This window comes from Eumetopias jubatus, unplaced genomic scaffold (genome assembly GCF_037043125.1).
Source record: "Eumetopias jubatus isolate StellerSeaLion01/CBP00866 unplaced genomic scaffold, mEumJub1_p1.0 scaffold_15, whole genome shotgun sequence".
NCBI classification, from domain to species: Eukaryota; Metazoa; Chordata; class Mammalia; order Carnivora; family Otariidae; genus Eumetopias; species Eumetopias jubatus.
The window spans coordinates 68388985-68406630 of record NW_028274821.1 but is presented as its reverse complement, the minus strand read 5'-3'; the positions used below and the strand labels follow the sequence as shown (position 1 = coordinate 68406630).

The following is a 17646-nucleotide window of genomic DNA, read 5'->3' as shown; positions in this document are numbered from 1 at the left end:
CTAGTATCTTAACAAATTAAGGCTGAAATTTTAACATCTACAGTAAGATGTTAATCTACAAAAAGAAGCATTACTTTCATATTACATATTTGCCACATATTTAAAGTATATCTTAGTAACAGATCATTATCTAGTTTGTGCTTACAACTACAGAAAGATAAATGATAAACTCTTAGAATGCCACACTGCAAAATATGACAAATTTCATTTCATGAAAAATTACCTATTTATTTATTATAAGCTGAGGACTGAGTTCAAAACAGGATTAGGTTTGGGCACCAGGGGTTTAGACCTTGCCTAACAGCTGACTGGCCAGCACTCATGTTTTGGAACAGTGGTCTCTAAAACTTTTTAACTGTGCATCTTTATTGGTACCAAAAAAAAAATGTTTTAAGACACTAATATGTGTTTATCAATTAATTTATAAGTTATATATACATACAACTGTATGTTGTATGTATGTATTATAAAATGTACACCAAACTGACATTTTTAAAGGATGAGATTAAAAGAAAAAGGAATTAGGTTTAGCTTTTTTTTTTCCTTATGATTTTATTTATTTATTTGACAGAGAGAGAGACAGCGAGAGAGGGAACACAAGCAGGGGGAGTGGGAGAGGGAGAAGCAGGCTTCCCGCCAAGTAGGGAGCCCAACGCAGGACTCGATCCCGGAACCCCGGGATCATGACCTGAGCCGAAGGCAGTCGCTTAACCAACTAAGCCACACAGGCGCCCCAGTAATTAGGTTTATCTTAACCTCATTTTGCTATTCTTGGTTTCTAACAGTTTGGGTTCTGTACCACAGTACCTCATCATGGATTCCTCTTAGCACATGCTCTAAGGGATTGCATTCCCTTAGAGCATAAATTCAGAGGCACTGAATCTGAAAAGCAAGGATTCTGCAGACAATAAAATGGGACAGGGAACTGAAGGGCTGAGATTTAGTCAATGAGACTGGTTTGGAAGATCAGGATACATTTAGAAAATATTCTTATATTAGTTTCCTATGAACTTAGAAAATGAGTTTATCTGCATCCAAAATACAATAGTAGACTAGGTATATGGTAATAGAGACATTTCCATTCCAAAAGGGAGAAAACAAAAGGAAAGGAAGAAAGAGGTCACTGGTCCTATGCAACTCCATTAGGTTTCAAGGTTTCAAGGTTTCAAGGCTTAGTAATAACCCTCTGTGACATTAGGCTCCATCCTCCGAGTCCACAGCTCCAGTTTCTGCACTCATGGGTCTGGCCTCTGCACCTGGACTCCAAACCGTGGGCCTGGCCTCAGACCTCTAGGCCCATGGCTTCCGGCCAAAATCCATTTTTCCTTTTCTTTGAAGGGTAACACATGTTTGCAGCCGAGCAGTTTTATCAGCCTATAGATTTCTGGGAGTCTGACAGCCTCCTTTTATTTCACCTTCTCTCTGTCCCTTTTAGTGCAAGCTGGCAGTTTCTACCAAGAGAACATTTTCAAAAACCTTGTGGGTCTCCAGCATACAACACAGGGATCCATGACATTAGTTAAGATGGTCCTCCACATATCTTTTCTGGATGGTCTCATGTCTATTCCTGGTTTGTGCTGTGATGGCTGAGTGGATCCAGGAGTCATACACGTAATTTCTTTAACACTAGCAAAAGTTTTCCAGCCGCACCCTTTACCTTTAATCCTTACCTTTAGAGTAAGACTTAGAAAGTCTCCACAACAGACTTTCCTAAAAATGAATCTCCTAATTTAATCATCTTTTGCAATCTGGATAGGCTGAGAATTTTCCAAATCATCATTTTGGTTTCTTTGTTCAGCAGTTATTCCCTCAATTCAACTTTTCCTCTCTCACTTTACTAAAAGCAGCAAGGAGAAACAAGTCCAGACCTTTAACACTGCTTTGAAATCTCCTCAGCTAATACCCAAGTTCACTGCTCACAAATTATGCTTTCCACGTAACTGTAGCACACAACTCAACTAAGTTTTCTCCCACTATATAACTATATCACATCTCCTCCAATTGCCAGTATCATGCTCCTCATTTTCTTCTGAGCCCTCACCGGCACCTCTAACATTCATAGTTCTACCAACATTGTGTTTATGACAATATATGTATTCTCTAAGACCATATAGGCTTTCTCTACTATGCAAAAGTATTTGGTAATAGATAAATGAAAATTTCTGTATATATACACATACACAAAATATTATAATGAACCAGTGATCTCATCTGACCAACTGATAATTCTTTCATTCATTTAATATTTATTGAGTGTCTACTACGTGGTAGATTTGTTCAAGGATACAAGCAAAAGAGAGAATAGTAAGAAATAAAGTCAAAGCAAATAGGGTGTGGAAGTAAGGCAGATCTTGGAGGGTTTTACAGACCATCTGGGGAGTCATTCCAAGGTTTTGAACAAAGGAGAAACAATTTGAGTTTGGTTATAACAGCCCAAGAAATGTTTTATGAAAGACATTTCAAGGCATATGCTCAAAATGAGAAAAATTTCCCTTGAATCTCATTAATGCCTTATTTATAACTTATCAATCAAAACCTAGTTTGTTCTCTTCCTAAACTACCTCATTCACACTTTAAGGGTTACTTTCCAAGTTAAATATCCTAGAATTTGTTGCTTCACACAAACATATAGACTTCATCATATAGACTGCTTCTCAAATTTTTAATCTATTCTAATAAGCTTATTTTCACATGGAGTCTTTCCTCAGCTTGCTTACTATGGCCACTATTCCTTAAGTCTTTTCCTTCTTGAACTGTGGAAATAGTAACTACATCTCTCTATTTCATTCTCAGGAGCATCAGAGATACATCTGTGAACTTATTTAAGAATGAGTAAGTGTCTTTAGATAACATTTAATGATCAGATTCTCTTAAATGGATGCAAAAGGTAGTCTGCACCCTACAATCAATAGAGTGGTTTATTTCCTCTAATCTTCTCTTATTTTTATGTGTAATTAAGCTCAACTCTCATTTTTAAAGCAACAAGACCCTATAAAGGACTGATTTGTTCCCATAAGCTTAACATTTTACTACTATGCGAATTTGAAATCTGAGTAATGTTGTAGTCATTAATGAAAATGCCAAGAACCTGCAACTGATTCATTTACATCCAGGGATGTTCCTATGTAGTTTTCTCTCCATAAATACACACTCTTCCCACAATTCTATAACAATCCAGGAGCTTTGGTTTGGTTTTATTTTCTAAGGGGAGGAACCCACAGAGAAAAGAATCATATATTAAAAACTACATTTGAGAGAACAGACTTTTTGAAAGAGTAACTCTCCTGATTCTCCTCCCTTTATCATGACTATTTTTTCAGCTCCATTCCATCCATATTTAGAAATCTGGTAAGACCTAAGAATAAAAAGCTGGTCTCAGTATAGTTTACACCAACTCACTAGGACATCTTCAGCCATTCATCAGCTTCTGGTTTCCAACCTCCTTTTACCAACTGCTCAAAATTCGTGATAACAGTACCACCTGCACCTAAAAATAAAATGAAACAAGAATATTTAGCCAAATTTTATGGAGAAAATATTTGAAACAACCCAAGAAGATCCCCAAAATATAATTTTGAGGAGGAAGAAAAAAGTTTTCTTGTACATTTATGGTACTGAGACAATTGTAATTCCTCCCTTTCATCAGTGTTGCCAACTGTCTATTGTACCATAATTAAGGTTAAGGAGCCTCAAGCACAGAGATGTTCCTAAAGGCTTATTTCAGGCCTGAAAAATAAAAATTTCTGTTTTATCATTTCATTCCCTGATACTAGTTTTAGATGCAGTACAATAAGAAATTAGAGAAATTTGTTCAATTTCTACATACAAAAGAACTCAACAATAAAGGTAAGTGATATAGAATAAAGATGAACCCATAATCAATCATATTTACTACTTCTAGTTATCTAGGGTGAAAAAAACACAAAAAAGAGCAATTTTTAATATAATCTTTTTACATAATTTCTTAAGTCAACTTGTTTTATTTATGGTGGCACTACACTTTAATTAACTATGAATCCTTCTGGTTCTGAGCTACTAATCAAATCAATCAGAAGAATTTTATACTCTAAGGTAGTCAGGCTCAAAATATTGGCTGATGACGAGTACTAGCGAAAGTGCTAGTTATGAATTAACTTCACTAGCCAAGAGAAGACTTCCTTCTTCCAAAAATGCTGTTACCAAAGTATGCGATCCTCATTAATGTAACTAGACAATCATTCAGTAGCAGTAGTATATCAATAGCAGAATATTTACAAACACATAATGTTAATATTACCTCGAGCCCATCCAATAGCTATCATGACTATCCAGCCATTTTTGTAATAGCTATTAGCATGTGTGACTCCACCTACTATTTTCCAAGTTCTGGTCACTTCTTTCATTCCCGCAGCCAAGAGTTGAACAGGTAGGAAAGAATAGCCCTGGGAAACTAGGTCACATGGGCAAAAAAATATAATATACCTGAAATTAAAATGTAAATATTTTAACATATAAAGTATAAATATTTATAATAAAAATATCTTAATATTTTATAAAATGTTAAATATATTAAGTATAATGCATGTTAATAAAGATATAATTATAAATTATTTAATGAATATTTAATATACACTCAATTTAGTTGAGTTAGCTTAGATTTTTAAACAATTAAATCACAAGAACAGCAATAAAAATAAAAACCCAGCATATTGGCAATAACAATTTGGCAAAGCACAACAAACTGAATTATCCATATAAACCAAGAATTTGACTTCAAGAAGACCAGAGATTGGGTAGTCAATTTCTCTAAATCACAGGAGGCATATATAATAACCTGCCCAAAAGACATGATCAAAGGAGAATTTCATCTTGTTTGGACTTCTGAATACTCTATATATGCGGAGAGTGTTTACTGAGTTCCTAATTTGTGCCTATACTCTTCTAGAAGGTAAGTGCTGAATCCACTAACTAAATAAGGCAAATGTATAATCACTTCTAGGATAGGGACTTCTCTAACTGGAGTGTGTTTGTCCTCTGGGAAAAGGAATTAGAGAAGAGTCCTCAGTAGCTGAGAAGGGCTGCATTTCAACCCTATTAACATCTTTACCTGTGCCCTTTTGTGCAGCACAGAAACTAGGACCTATACAAAAAAAGATCATAACTCTCAAGGAGACAGATTTGTGTTGAGGAAAAATATTTTTACATACAGGTAAAAGAATATGAAAATTGTTCTCTAATTAAATTGTGATACTAGTTTAAGAATAACTCACTCCTCCTCAGGTAAATTATTTTCTGAAGCTTAATTTTTTCTAAGCATCTGTTCAAACAGTTTACCAATAGCATTAACTGGAAAACACACTAGTTTTTCTCCCTCCCATTTCTAAAATACTCTGGCAGACAATTTCATGCTTAAACGGAACATAACCTTCTTTCTAATGGAGTGATACAGAATACACCACATAAAAGAAGTATTCTATGGTCTTCCAAAAGAACTGCAATTCATGATTCATAAAGTCAGAATTCCCAAAAGCATTCATGCAATATGAAATGGATTTGTTAAAACACTACGTCAGAGACCCAATGCAAGATGCAACGGTTCGTTCAGGCTGAAGCACCCTTCCTTCAACTCCACTCACCAGTTCCGTCCTATTCTTCAACAACCCACTCAAATACTCCCATGTACGTCTCACTTTGGGAGTTTCGTTTTAATATTCTCAATTCAGACTAAATTCTGATGGCTCTGTACAACTAAAACAATCAATTCTTATGCCTCAACAGATCTCTTTACATATTTTCCTCTATAACATAAAGAGTGCAAAGCTCATAATAAATTATAACAGTCCTTAGATGGCAGTGATCATTCACTTTGTTATCCCCTCACCTGAAACTCAGCATGATGAAAAGTAGCTCTGAATTAAATAATTATTAGCAGTTAATGAAGAGATAAATGTGTCAAATCAAAGAATCAGTTGATAAAGAGTTTGAGAGAAAGGAATAAATTATCTGAGAGTAATAAAAAGTATTTTGAAAACAACTCATATCATTTTAAAAATTGTGTATGTTCATGTATTTTAAGAGCCTCTATACACCTCTCTCTTTAAATATAGAATAAGGAAGTCGATTAAGGATGGGGGGGGAGTTACACTTAAAATAAGCAATTTTAAAAAATATTTTTAAATATAATAAAAATACTTCCGTATCCACCACAGATCAGATTAAGAAAGGGGAATTAGGTTTCCCTTTAGCAGTAATGAATGCTCAAAAGTAAAATACTCAGGGCGCCTGGGTGGCTCAGTCATTAAGTGTCTGCCCTCAGCTAGAGTCACGAGCTCAGGATTCTGGGTTCAAGCCCCGCATCGGGCTCCCTGCTCCGCGGGAAGCCTGCTTCTCCCTCTCCCACTTCCCCTGCTTGTGCTCCCTCTCTCGCTGTGTCTTTCTCTGTCAAATAAATAAAGAAAATCTTTTTAAAAAAAAGGTAAAATACTCAAAGAAACAACAAAAACTAAAAGAATACAGTATTATGACCCCATTTTCATTCTCTATGCCAAGACTATCTTTAACATTAGTTAAAAACCTAAACTATTAGCAACTTGGGACTTTTTATTTTTTAAGATTTTATTTATGTATTTGACAGAGAGAGTGAGAGAGGGAACACAAGCAGGGGGAGTGAAAGAGGAAGAAACAGGCTTCCCGCGGAGCAGGGAGCCCAATCTGGGACTCGATCTCAGGACCCTGGGATCATGACCTGAGCCAAAGACAGATGCTTAACCGATTGAGCCACCCAGGCGCCCCAGCAACTTGGACTTTTTAAATTCAACTATGTTACATTACGGCATATGGTCTAAAATTTGTTTATTGCTATTTTTAAATAAACAAGTCTTTATTTTATTTAATCAGATACTGCTAAAGTATACCTACAATAAGCTAACATTTTAAACAGAAAGCAGCTCTCATTTCAAGTGTTAAATAGCCACAGGGCAAAAAAAAAAAAAAACAATTGTTTATTGTTCTCAGTAGATTCACAAGTAAACATATCAGACCAATGGCTCCCTAAACAGCCATTCTTGCTCTATAACGTAAGCAAGCTTTTTAAAATTCCCTTAATGAACCACTCAACCAACACTCATTAAGCAATCACCATGTCCCTCCTTTTATAAAGATTATATTTCACCGCTTACTAACGTCACATCTAGGGCAACTTTAACTTGTAAAGTGTCTTTAAGAAAACATATTGGAGGCGTGCCTGGGTGGCTCAGTCGTTAAGCGTCTGCCTTCGGCTGGGTTCGTGATCCTGGGGTCCCTGGGATCGAGCCCAGGTCGGGCTCCCTGCTCCGCGGGAGGCCTGCTTCTCCCTCTCCCACTCCCCCTGCTTGTGTTCCCTCTCTCGCTGTATCTCTCTCTGTCAAATAAATAAATAAAATCTTTAAAAAAAGGAAAGAAAAGAAAACATATTGGAAAAGAAGAAGAAATGGAATATATCAGCCAAGAAATAGAATGAGAAGGCAAATGATTTCTCATACATTTTTAAGTCACATAAGTTGAGAAAAAATAGCAAAGAATAGTTCAAAATAATAGAAGTTAGTCTAAAATAGGATACAAACAAGATATCAGGCCACTGACAAATGAAAGCTAAACCAGTTTAAGTAGGAAAGATGAAAGTAGAATTTAGGTTAATACCAAGAGCTGAGCAGAGAGAAGCTTCCCACGGTTAGTCAGAGAACCCTTGTTTTCACTCTATTATTAATTCTACTCCTCTGACTACAAAAGACAGTATTATTTAACTAAGCCAAAACAGAATGACAAATTAAATACAGTTCATACTGACCCAATATGACAGCTTTGCGCTTCTTAGTCTAACAAATTAATAAGTTTATGTATTTTATGTATGCTTTGAAAAAGACTGCTGGAGGATGACAGACCTGTAAAACTATACCCTTGTATTTTTCCTCAAAGCAATAGTCTCAATTATGCAAATATACAATATTTAATAGTTGATACTTGGAAGTTTAAGGAAACCAAACTGGGGCACAAAACCCACTACACAGAAAAATTATAAAATATTAATTTCGCCAGGAACAGTTTTCAAAAAGAAAAAAACTATGAAGGTATATACACAGTCTTCCAAACAATACTATACACACCAAGCTATTGTTTCCTGTTGCCAGTAGATGGTGCTAATATCCACATGTGAGCACTATGAGCTAGTGTACTAAATAAAGATGGCCTTTCCAGTAAGTGCATTCACAGAATCCCGTAATTTAGCTTGCTAGAGTTTGAAGTACATTCCAAACATAATTTTATCTCTCAAATTAAAATCAAAAAAAGCAAAGATTACAAATTTTTTCTCAACATTAAAACCTTAAAAATAAAACAGTAGAATATACTGGGTCTTTAAACAAGTATCATTTTTTATATTTAAGGGTCTGAGAGGACAGAAATATTGTCTATATTTCCAGAATCCAAAACAACACACTGCATAAGAGCCGACTAAAGACAGTCTAGATTTGAGTCCTGGCCCCAACTACTAGATATCTGTGATACCCTGGGCAAGCTACTTAACCCATCTTGCTCAGTTACATCATCTGCTAAATGAGAATAAAACAGTACCTACCTCACACAGTTCTTGTAAGGTTTAAGGGAGATAATATATATAAAACACAAAAAAATGTCTAGGACATAGTGAATACTCTACCAGTGGTTGCTATTATTATTGTTTTGTAACCAATAATAATGATCATCAGCACAAATAAAATATAGATATTAATAAATTATAGAGCATGAGAAGGAATGTACTACAACCATATGCAAAGACACAGGTGACTCTTAGTAATATAATGTTGAGTGAAAAAAACAACTCCCAGGGGTGCCTGGGTAGCTCAGCGAGCTAAGTGCCTTTGGCTCAGGTCATGATCCCAGGATACTGGGATCAAGCCCTGCATCGGACTCCCTGCTCAGCGGGGAGTCTGCTTCTCCCTCTAACTTTGCCCATGCACCCCCCACCCCGCTCACTCTCTCTCTCAAATAAAATTAAAAAAAAAAAACACATCCCAGAAAACTATATACAGTGTTAATACTCCCTGTTAAAATAGGGCCCAAAACAAGTAAAACTAAAAACTTATTGTGTAGATATTCATATTTATTATTATGCTTTCTTTTTTTCGAAAGGTAAGATAAACACAAACAGTAAAGAAGTTATCTGTAGGAAAAGTGCAGAGAAACGGGGCAGGGGAAAAGAAATATATGTAAGTTATTGGTAAAGTCCAGTTTTTAGTTTGGGTGCAATACAGTAGAAATGTAAATTAGTTAACCACTTTGAGAAATGATTTGACATTATGTAGAATAGTTTAAAAATCATTTTCTCTTTAACTCAATAAATCTACTCTTAAGCAAATACCAAGAGAAAATCTTGCTCGTGTACACCAGTTTAAGTATATACAAGAATGTTCTTAGCAACACTGTTTGCAATAGAAAAAAACTAGAAACAACTCTGTCAACAGAAGAATGGATGAATAAATTATGACAATTAATTCTAGTATACTGTAAGGGAAAATTAATAAATTACAACCAGACACAATAAGACTGAATCTCAAGAACAAACACTGACCAAAAACAGCAAGTCACAGAAAAATACATACACATGATGCCATATATAATACTTCAAAAACTATATTGTTTAGGGATATAAACATATGCTAAAACTACACAGAAAAGTAAAGGAGTGCATAAGCACAAAATTAAGAATAATGGTTAACCCTGAGAAAGGAAGAAAGGAGATCAGATCAAGCAGGCGGCGGAGTGGTAACATACAAGGGACATCGAAACTAACGGCAAGGGTTTAGGGAAGATGGTGGCAGCAATGGCCACACAGACTTTGATCTCTTCAAATCCCAACATAAAAACAGGGCAACTAGAAAGCAAAACCAAAATCCCATCCACAACATACCTAAAATAAAATTATGTGACAAGGTATCCCTTCAAAGCCCAAAAGGCAAATGGGCAGAGACAATTCACCAATACCCACAAGACCTATACTTTTTGGAAGGAAGAAGAAGGCAACAAGGTGGCAACTAATGGACCTAAGAACAAAACAACTCCAAAATAGCAAATGGCTAATCACTAAAAAGCACAACAGGCCAATTTGGAAACAATAACAACAGCTGAAACTGAGAGAAACTGGCATTCTCCAATACCAGATGAGACAAACGGTCCATAGTAAAAAGGTCCTAAGGGGTTGAAGCAATTTAGTCCCCATGAACTTTCAAAACGGATCCACCCAAGCTGTCTCTCAGAACAAGCCCCATGTGAAGAAAACACTGGTATAGAATCAAAACTGAGCAGTACAAAAGGTTCAGACCAAACTGGGTTACGGGGAAAGAGACACAGAAAATCCGCGAATGGTCTGGTCCTCATCTTTTGAACACTATAAAAACAACAGAAGCAGGAGCTCTATGAAGTCGGAACACCTTTCCTGAATTACCCTAAAAGTTCAAGAAATCTAAGTTAACATAAAAATGACCAACAGAAAAGTATCAAGGTCAAATCCCACACAAATTTATTATAAGGAAAAAAAGCAGAATAAATCCCTACAGACAATGAAAGCACTCAGGAAAATGTGTCCACCAAACAGATCAAAACTTCGACCTACTATTTCAAAATAAGCTAAAGACATTAAGAAAAGTGATATAACACATAAAAGAACAACAGACATCAGAATTAGAAAAACTGAGAACTGAAGATACAATTCTCAGGAAAAAAGAAAATTAAAGGAAAAGAAATCACTTCAGTAATGAAAACCAAACTAGAATGAAAACAAAGAGAAATAAATATAACAATACCTTGGAAGAAATAGAAGGGGAAAATATTTTAAATTTAAAAAAAGAGATTTTAAAAGTCCACTGAAGGAAGACGAAGAGCCCTATACCAACCATACAATTTCCTGAAGAGTACAAATACTAAAATAATTTATTCTCAATTAAAAAAAAAAAAGTACCTGCTAAAAAGAACATACCACATACCTAAAAATACCCAGAAGGACCAACACCAAGACTTATTTTATTTAAATTATTAGGCTTTAACAGGAAAAAAAATATTTGGGGCATCTAGAAGAATGTGAAAATTAAATGATCATCAGACTTTTTCACAGCAATGCTTTATGACATAAGAAATGGAGTAACATTTTAAAATCTTCAAAGATACAAAGTGTAATCCAATTATTTTATACCCAGTAAAACTGACTTTCAAGTACGAAATCCAGAGACAAACATCAACATATGGGAATTCAGTGATGAATCTCCTAGAGCATAAGCTTCAAACAAACAAAATTACTAAAGAGACACAGACATAAAGTACTGGTGATAAGCATTAAACATATTATTAGCTGTAAAACTAAGACTGAGGATTAGGAAAGGAAAAGTAATAGAATGTAATAGTTAGAACTATGACAATGTAGAATAGTACATCTATTTTAAAAATGGGAAGAGAATAAGAAATATATATGCAAAAAAATTAATGTTCTCAGTAATCACATCAGTGGTAGTATTAGTACTGTTACTCCAAAGCTATTGTGTATTGTGTGTATATTAAAGAATAAAATAAATGAGTAATGTTGGAATATTCTAATTCTATTATGTCTTGAACTCTCAAGAAAGAAAATTCTTAGTGTGAAAGAAAGGAGATACATATATATAATATATGTAACAGAAAAGTTTAATGAAGGCTCTGTGGTCTTGAATTTGAATTAGAAATATCAATATGAACTCATGAGTAATTTTCATCCTTATTTTTCCTAGCTCTGTCCACTGAAAAGGCTTAGAAACCGTATCAATCCAGTAATAATGAACATCACTAGTGCTCAAATTTTGGTCTTAAAATGCCATTTCTCACTAAGAGAAACCAGAGCTTCTTAAGAGAAATGAGTGACTCCAGAGGAAAAGTACAAGATGAATCTTATATTAAGTAGCAAGGAGCTAATCAGTCTGAAGAACCAATCTGAAGACGCTCCCACCAGTCAAAGATAAAATAATTTGAGCTTCAATAATGACAACTGCAATATACTGAAACCTATAAAATATGCTTAAATCTGTAAGTTCATAATTACTCAAAAATAAAAAAAAAATGGTCCCACCTTTGGACGATGACAGAGGACCAATTAACTATCATGAAAACTGGTACATAAAGATAAAGAATCAAGGATTTATCCAGCTGTTCCTATATGTTCCTACAACTGGGTCACCAAATAATAGATGACTAGGGGGAAGTATTTATTTATACTACTCCATCTAATACATAAGACAAGAGAGAATTAAACTATTACCATTTTGCAATTCCTAGTTAATTAATTCAGTCACTAAGGGTAAGAGTGCTAATGTCTACAAAAAAGAAAGCAAATCAGATATTTGGGGCCTCTTATGGTCTTGCCAAAGGGATCCAACCTGAATCTGATTTGTATTCTGAAACAAACTACCAATTTTCAGGAAACAGAGAATACAGAAATATAACAGTCTGCACCATGAGTATACAATCAGCACATTCCAGACTATGAAAAACTCTACATGTCAAGTGGCTCTGGTTCTTCAAGAGATAGGACCACAGGGAAAAGATGGTAGAGGAGTAGGGGACCCTATTCCAACTCGTCCCTGGAATTCAGAGTTCAGACCATTCTGAACACCCACAAAATCAGCCTGAGATGTAAGAAGGTAGATTTGGATCTCCACAAACAGAATATCGCAGGCGGTTGGTTTCAAGGTACGAAGCAGGAAGCTGTGATTCCGCAGGCAGATATCGGGGATAAATGGCAGGGGGAGGGAGCCCGGCAGTAGGGATCCTACACCTCTGGTGAGCAACAGCCTTCCACGCTGGGGAGGGGGCACAGAATCGCAGACCAGTACCAATGGCGAAAGGACTTTAAGGCAGCCCCGGGAGGGAAACCCAGAGCACTGGGTGGCGCATGCGAACTGGGGGCGGCTGGCGGTTTTAGAAGCACAAAGGGCAGAGATATGCCCCCAACATGGAAGCGAGGACTGGGAGCGCTGCTGAGGGGCGCACAACCCAGGACTGCAGTTTATAGTAGCACAGACAGAAACGGAAATAGTGTGGCCTTGAGAGCTCACTGAAGAACAGACTGCGATCTCTCTGCTCTGAGGTAGAGGGTGGGAAACAGTCTCTTCTGCTCTAAGAGACACAGAAAGCTGCCAGGGAAAGCCGCCAGAGAACAAAAGCCCCCCAAAAACCGGTTTTCACTGAGCCCATCCACCACAGGGGGCAGGGCAACTATGCCCAAACAGGGCTGTCTTGAGTAACAGCGCAGCAGGTCCCTCCCCCAGAAGACAGGCTGGGAAAACAAGAGGCCAGCAACCCTAAGGTCCCTGCAAAACAGATGCATCTTGCTTGGGTTGTGGTCAATTATTTGGACTCTATACATTCCCTCAACCATTGCTCAACAGAATGACTACTACGAGGAGGAACTTAAAAATGCTATCAATGAGATCCAATCTAATCTAGATAATCTAAAGCTTGGGTGAGTGAGGCAGAAGAACGAATTAGTGACCTAGAAGACCAAATAATAGAGAAAAAGGGAAAAGAGGAAGCCAGGGAAAAACAACTCAGAATACATGAAAAGAGAATCAGAGAAATAAGTGACACCATGAAACGTTCCAATTTCAGGATTACTGGAATCCCTGAGGGGGTGGAGAGAGAGAGAGAGGACTAGAAGATATATTTGAGCAAATCATAGCTGAGAACTTTCCTAATCTTGGGAATGAAACAAACATTCGTGTCCTAGAGGCAGAGAGGACCCCTCCCAAGATCAAGGAAAACAGGCCAACATCCCGGCATGTAACAGTAAAACTCTCAAGTCTTACAACCAAGGAAACCATCCTAAGGACAGTTAGGGGGAAGAGACTCGTTACATACAGAGGGAAGAACATCAGAATAACATCAGACCTATCCAGAAAGACCTGGCAAGCCAGAAAGGGCTGGCAAGACATATTCAGGGTACTAAACGAGAAGAACATGCAGCCAAGAATACTTTATCCGGCAAGGCTGTCATTTAGAATGGATGGAGAGATGCAGAGCTTCCAAGACTGGCAGAAACTGAAAGAATATGTGACCACTAAGCCAGCCCTGCAAGAAATATTAAGGGGTGTCCTATAAAAGAAGAAAGACTCCAAGAGCGATATAGAAAAGAAATTTACAGGGACAATCTATAAAAACAAGGTCTTCACAGGCAACATGAACAATGAACAATTAATTCATATCTTTCAATAATCACTCTCAATGTGAATGGCCTAAATGCTCCCATAAAATGGCACAGGCTTGCAGACTGGATAAAAAGACAGGACCCATCCATATGCTGTCTACAAGAGACTCATTTTGAACCTAAAGATACATCCAGACTGAAAGTAAAGGGATGGAGATCCATCTTCCATGCCAGCAGACCTCAAAAGAAAGCTGGGGTAGCAATTCTTATATCAGACAAATTAGATTTTAAACTAAAGACTGTAGTTAGAGACACAGAAGGACACTGTACCATTCTTAGAGGGTCTATCCAACAAGAAGTTCTAACAATTGTAAATATCTATGCCCCCAACATGGGAGCAGCCATCTACATAAGCCAACTGTTAACCAAAATAGTCATATTGATAACAATATGTTAATTGTAGGAGAACTCAATACTCCACTCTCAGCAATAGACAGATCATCCAAGGAGAAAATCAACAAAGAAACAAGAGCTTTGAATGACACGCTGGACCAGATGGACCTCAGATATAGACAGAACATTCCACCCTAAAACAGCAGAATACTCATTCTTCTCAAGCGCACATGGAACTTTCTCCAGAATAGACCACATACTGGGTCATAAATCAGGTCTCAACCAATACCAAAAGACTGAGATTATTCCCTGCATATTCTTAGACCATGATGCTTTAAAACTGGAACTCAATCACAAGAAAAAATTTGGCAGAAATTCAAACACTTGGAAGCTAAAGGCCACTCTGCTCAAGAACGTTTGGGTCAACCAGGAAATCAAAGAAGAACTTAAACAATTCATGGAAACCAATGAGAATGAAAACACACTGGTCCAAAACCTATGGGATAGTGCAAAGGCAGTCCTAAGGGGGAAATACATAGCCATCCAAGCCTCACTCAAAAAAACAGAAAAATCCTGAATTTACCATCTAACTCTACACCTTAAAGAACTAGAGAAAAAGCAACAAACGATGCCTAGGCCGCCCATCAGAAGAGAAATAATTAATATTAGAGTAGAGATTAATGAATTAGAAACCAGAAATAGAGTAGATCAGATCAACAAAACTAGAAGCTGATTCTTTGAAAGAATTAATAAGATCGATAGGCCACTAGCCAGATTTATCCAAAAGAAAAGAGAAAGGACCCAAATTAATAAAATTATGAATGAAAGGGGACAGATCACGACTAACACCAAGGAAATAGAAACAATTATTAGAAATTATTATCAACAACTATATGCCAATATGCTGAGCAACCTGGATGAAATGGATGCCTTTCTGGAAACCTATAAACTCCCAAGACTGAAACAGGAAGAAACTGACAACTTGAATAGATCAATAACCAGTAACGAGATTGAAGCAGTGATCAAAAACCTCCCAAAAAACAAGAGTCCAGGGCCTGATGGATTCCCTGGGGGATTCTCCCAAACATTCAAAGAAGAAATAATACCTATTCTCCTGAAGCTGTTTCAAAAAATTGAAACAGAAGGAAAGCTTCCAGACTCATTCTATGAGGCCAGCATTACCTTGATCCCCAAACCAGGCAAAGATCCCATCAAAAAGGAGAATTTCAGGGGCGCCTGGATGGCTTAGTCATTAAGCGTCTGCCTTTGGTTCAGTTCATGATCCCGGGGTCCTGGGATCGAGCCCCACATCGGGCTCCCTGCTCAGCAGGAAGCCTGCTTCTCCCTCCCCCACTGCCCCTGCTTGTGTTCCCTTCCTTGCTGTGTCTCTCTCTGTCAAATAAATAAAATCTTAAAAAAAAAAAAATAAGGAGAATTTCCAACTGATATCCCTGATGAATATGGATTTCAAAATCCTCAACAAAATCCTACCTAATAGGATCCAACAATACATTAAAAGGATCATCCACCACAACCAAGTGGGATTTATCCCTGGGATGCAAGGGTGGTTCAACATTCGCAAATCGATCAATGTGATAGAACACATTGATAAGAGGAGAGAGGAGAACCATATGGTCCTCTCAATTGATGCAAAAAAGCATTTGACAAAATATAGCATCCTTTCCTGATTAAAACTCTTCAGAGTACAGGGATAGAGGGAACATTCCTCAAGTTCATAAAATCCATCTATGAAAAACCGACAGCGAATATCATCCTCAATGGGGAAAAGATAAGAGCCTCTCCCTTAAGATCAGGAACACGTCAAGGATGCCCACTCTCGCCACTATTGTTCAACATAATACTAGAAGTCCTAGCAACAGGAATCAGACAACAAAAAGAAATAAAAGCTATTCAAATTGGCAAAGAAGAGGTCAAACTCTCTCTTTTCGCAGATGACATGATACTTTATGTGGAAAACCCAAAAGACACCACCCCCAAATAACTAGAACTCATACAACAATTCAGTAATGTGACAGGATACAAAATCAATGCACAGAAATCAGTTGCTTTCTTATACACTAACAATGCATCTGTAGAAAGAGAAATTAGAGAAACAATTCCATTTACAATAGCACCAAAAACCATAAGATACCTCAGAATAAACCTAACCAAAGAGGTAAAGGATCTACACTCTAGGAACTACAGAACATTCATAAAAGAAATTGAAGAAGACACAAAGAGATGAAAAAACCTTCCATGCTCATGGATCAGAAGAATAAACATTGTTAAAATGTCTATGCTACCCAGAGCAATCTATACCTTCAATGCCATCCAGATCAAAATTCCAATGACATTTTTCAAAGCGCTGGAACAAACCATCCTAAAATTTGTATGGAATCAGAAAAGACCCTGAATCACCAAGGAAATGCTGAAAAAGAAAAACAAAGCTGGGGGCACCACGTTGCCTGATTTCAAGCTATACTACAAAGCAGTGATCACCAAGACAGCATGGTACTGGCACAAAAACTGACATATAGACCAATGGAACAGAACAGAGAGCCCAGATATAGACCCTCAACTCTATGGTCAAATAATCTTCGACAAAGCAGGAAGAAATATGCGATGGAAAAAAGACAGTCTCTTCAATAAATGGTCCTGGGAAAATTGGACAGCTATATACAGAAGAATGAAACTCGACCATTCTCTAACACCATACACAAAGATAAACTCAAAATGGATGAAAGACCGCAATGTGAGACAGGAATCCATCAAAATCCTAGAGGAGAACATAGGCAGTAACCTCTTCGACATCAGCCACAGCAACTTCTTTCAAGATACATCTCCAAAGGCTAGTGAAACAGAAGCAAAAATGAACTTTTGGGACTTCATCAAGATAAAAAGCTTGTGCACAGCAAAGGAAATAGTCAACAAAAGAAGGAGGCAACCCACAGAATGGGAGAAGATATTTGCAAATGACACTACAGACAAAGTGCTGATTTCCAAGATCTATAAAGAACTTCTGAAATTCAACACCCAAAAAACAAATAATCAAGTCAAAAAATGGGCAGAAGACATGA

The 17646-nt window shown here is 37.0% G+C and overlaps 1 protein-coding gene across 1 annotated transcript in view; it reads right to left on the bottom strand.

Annotated features, from left to right (window-relative positions):
* The window catches only part of TMEM38B (transmembrane protein 38B), a 56889-nt gene that overhangs the window by 18764 nt on the left and 20479 nt on the right, over positions 1–17646 (bottom strand). The window contains exons 3-4 of the mRNA XM_028108743.2: positions 4277–4461; positions 3400–3487 (exon numbers count right to left, since the gene is read on the bottom strand). Of these exons, the coding sequence (XP_027964544.1) occupies positions 3400–3487; positions 4277–4461 (273 nt within the window). The remainder of the gene's footprint in view (positions 1–3399; positions 3488–4276; positions 4462–17646) is intronic.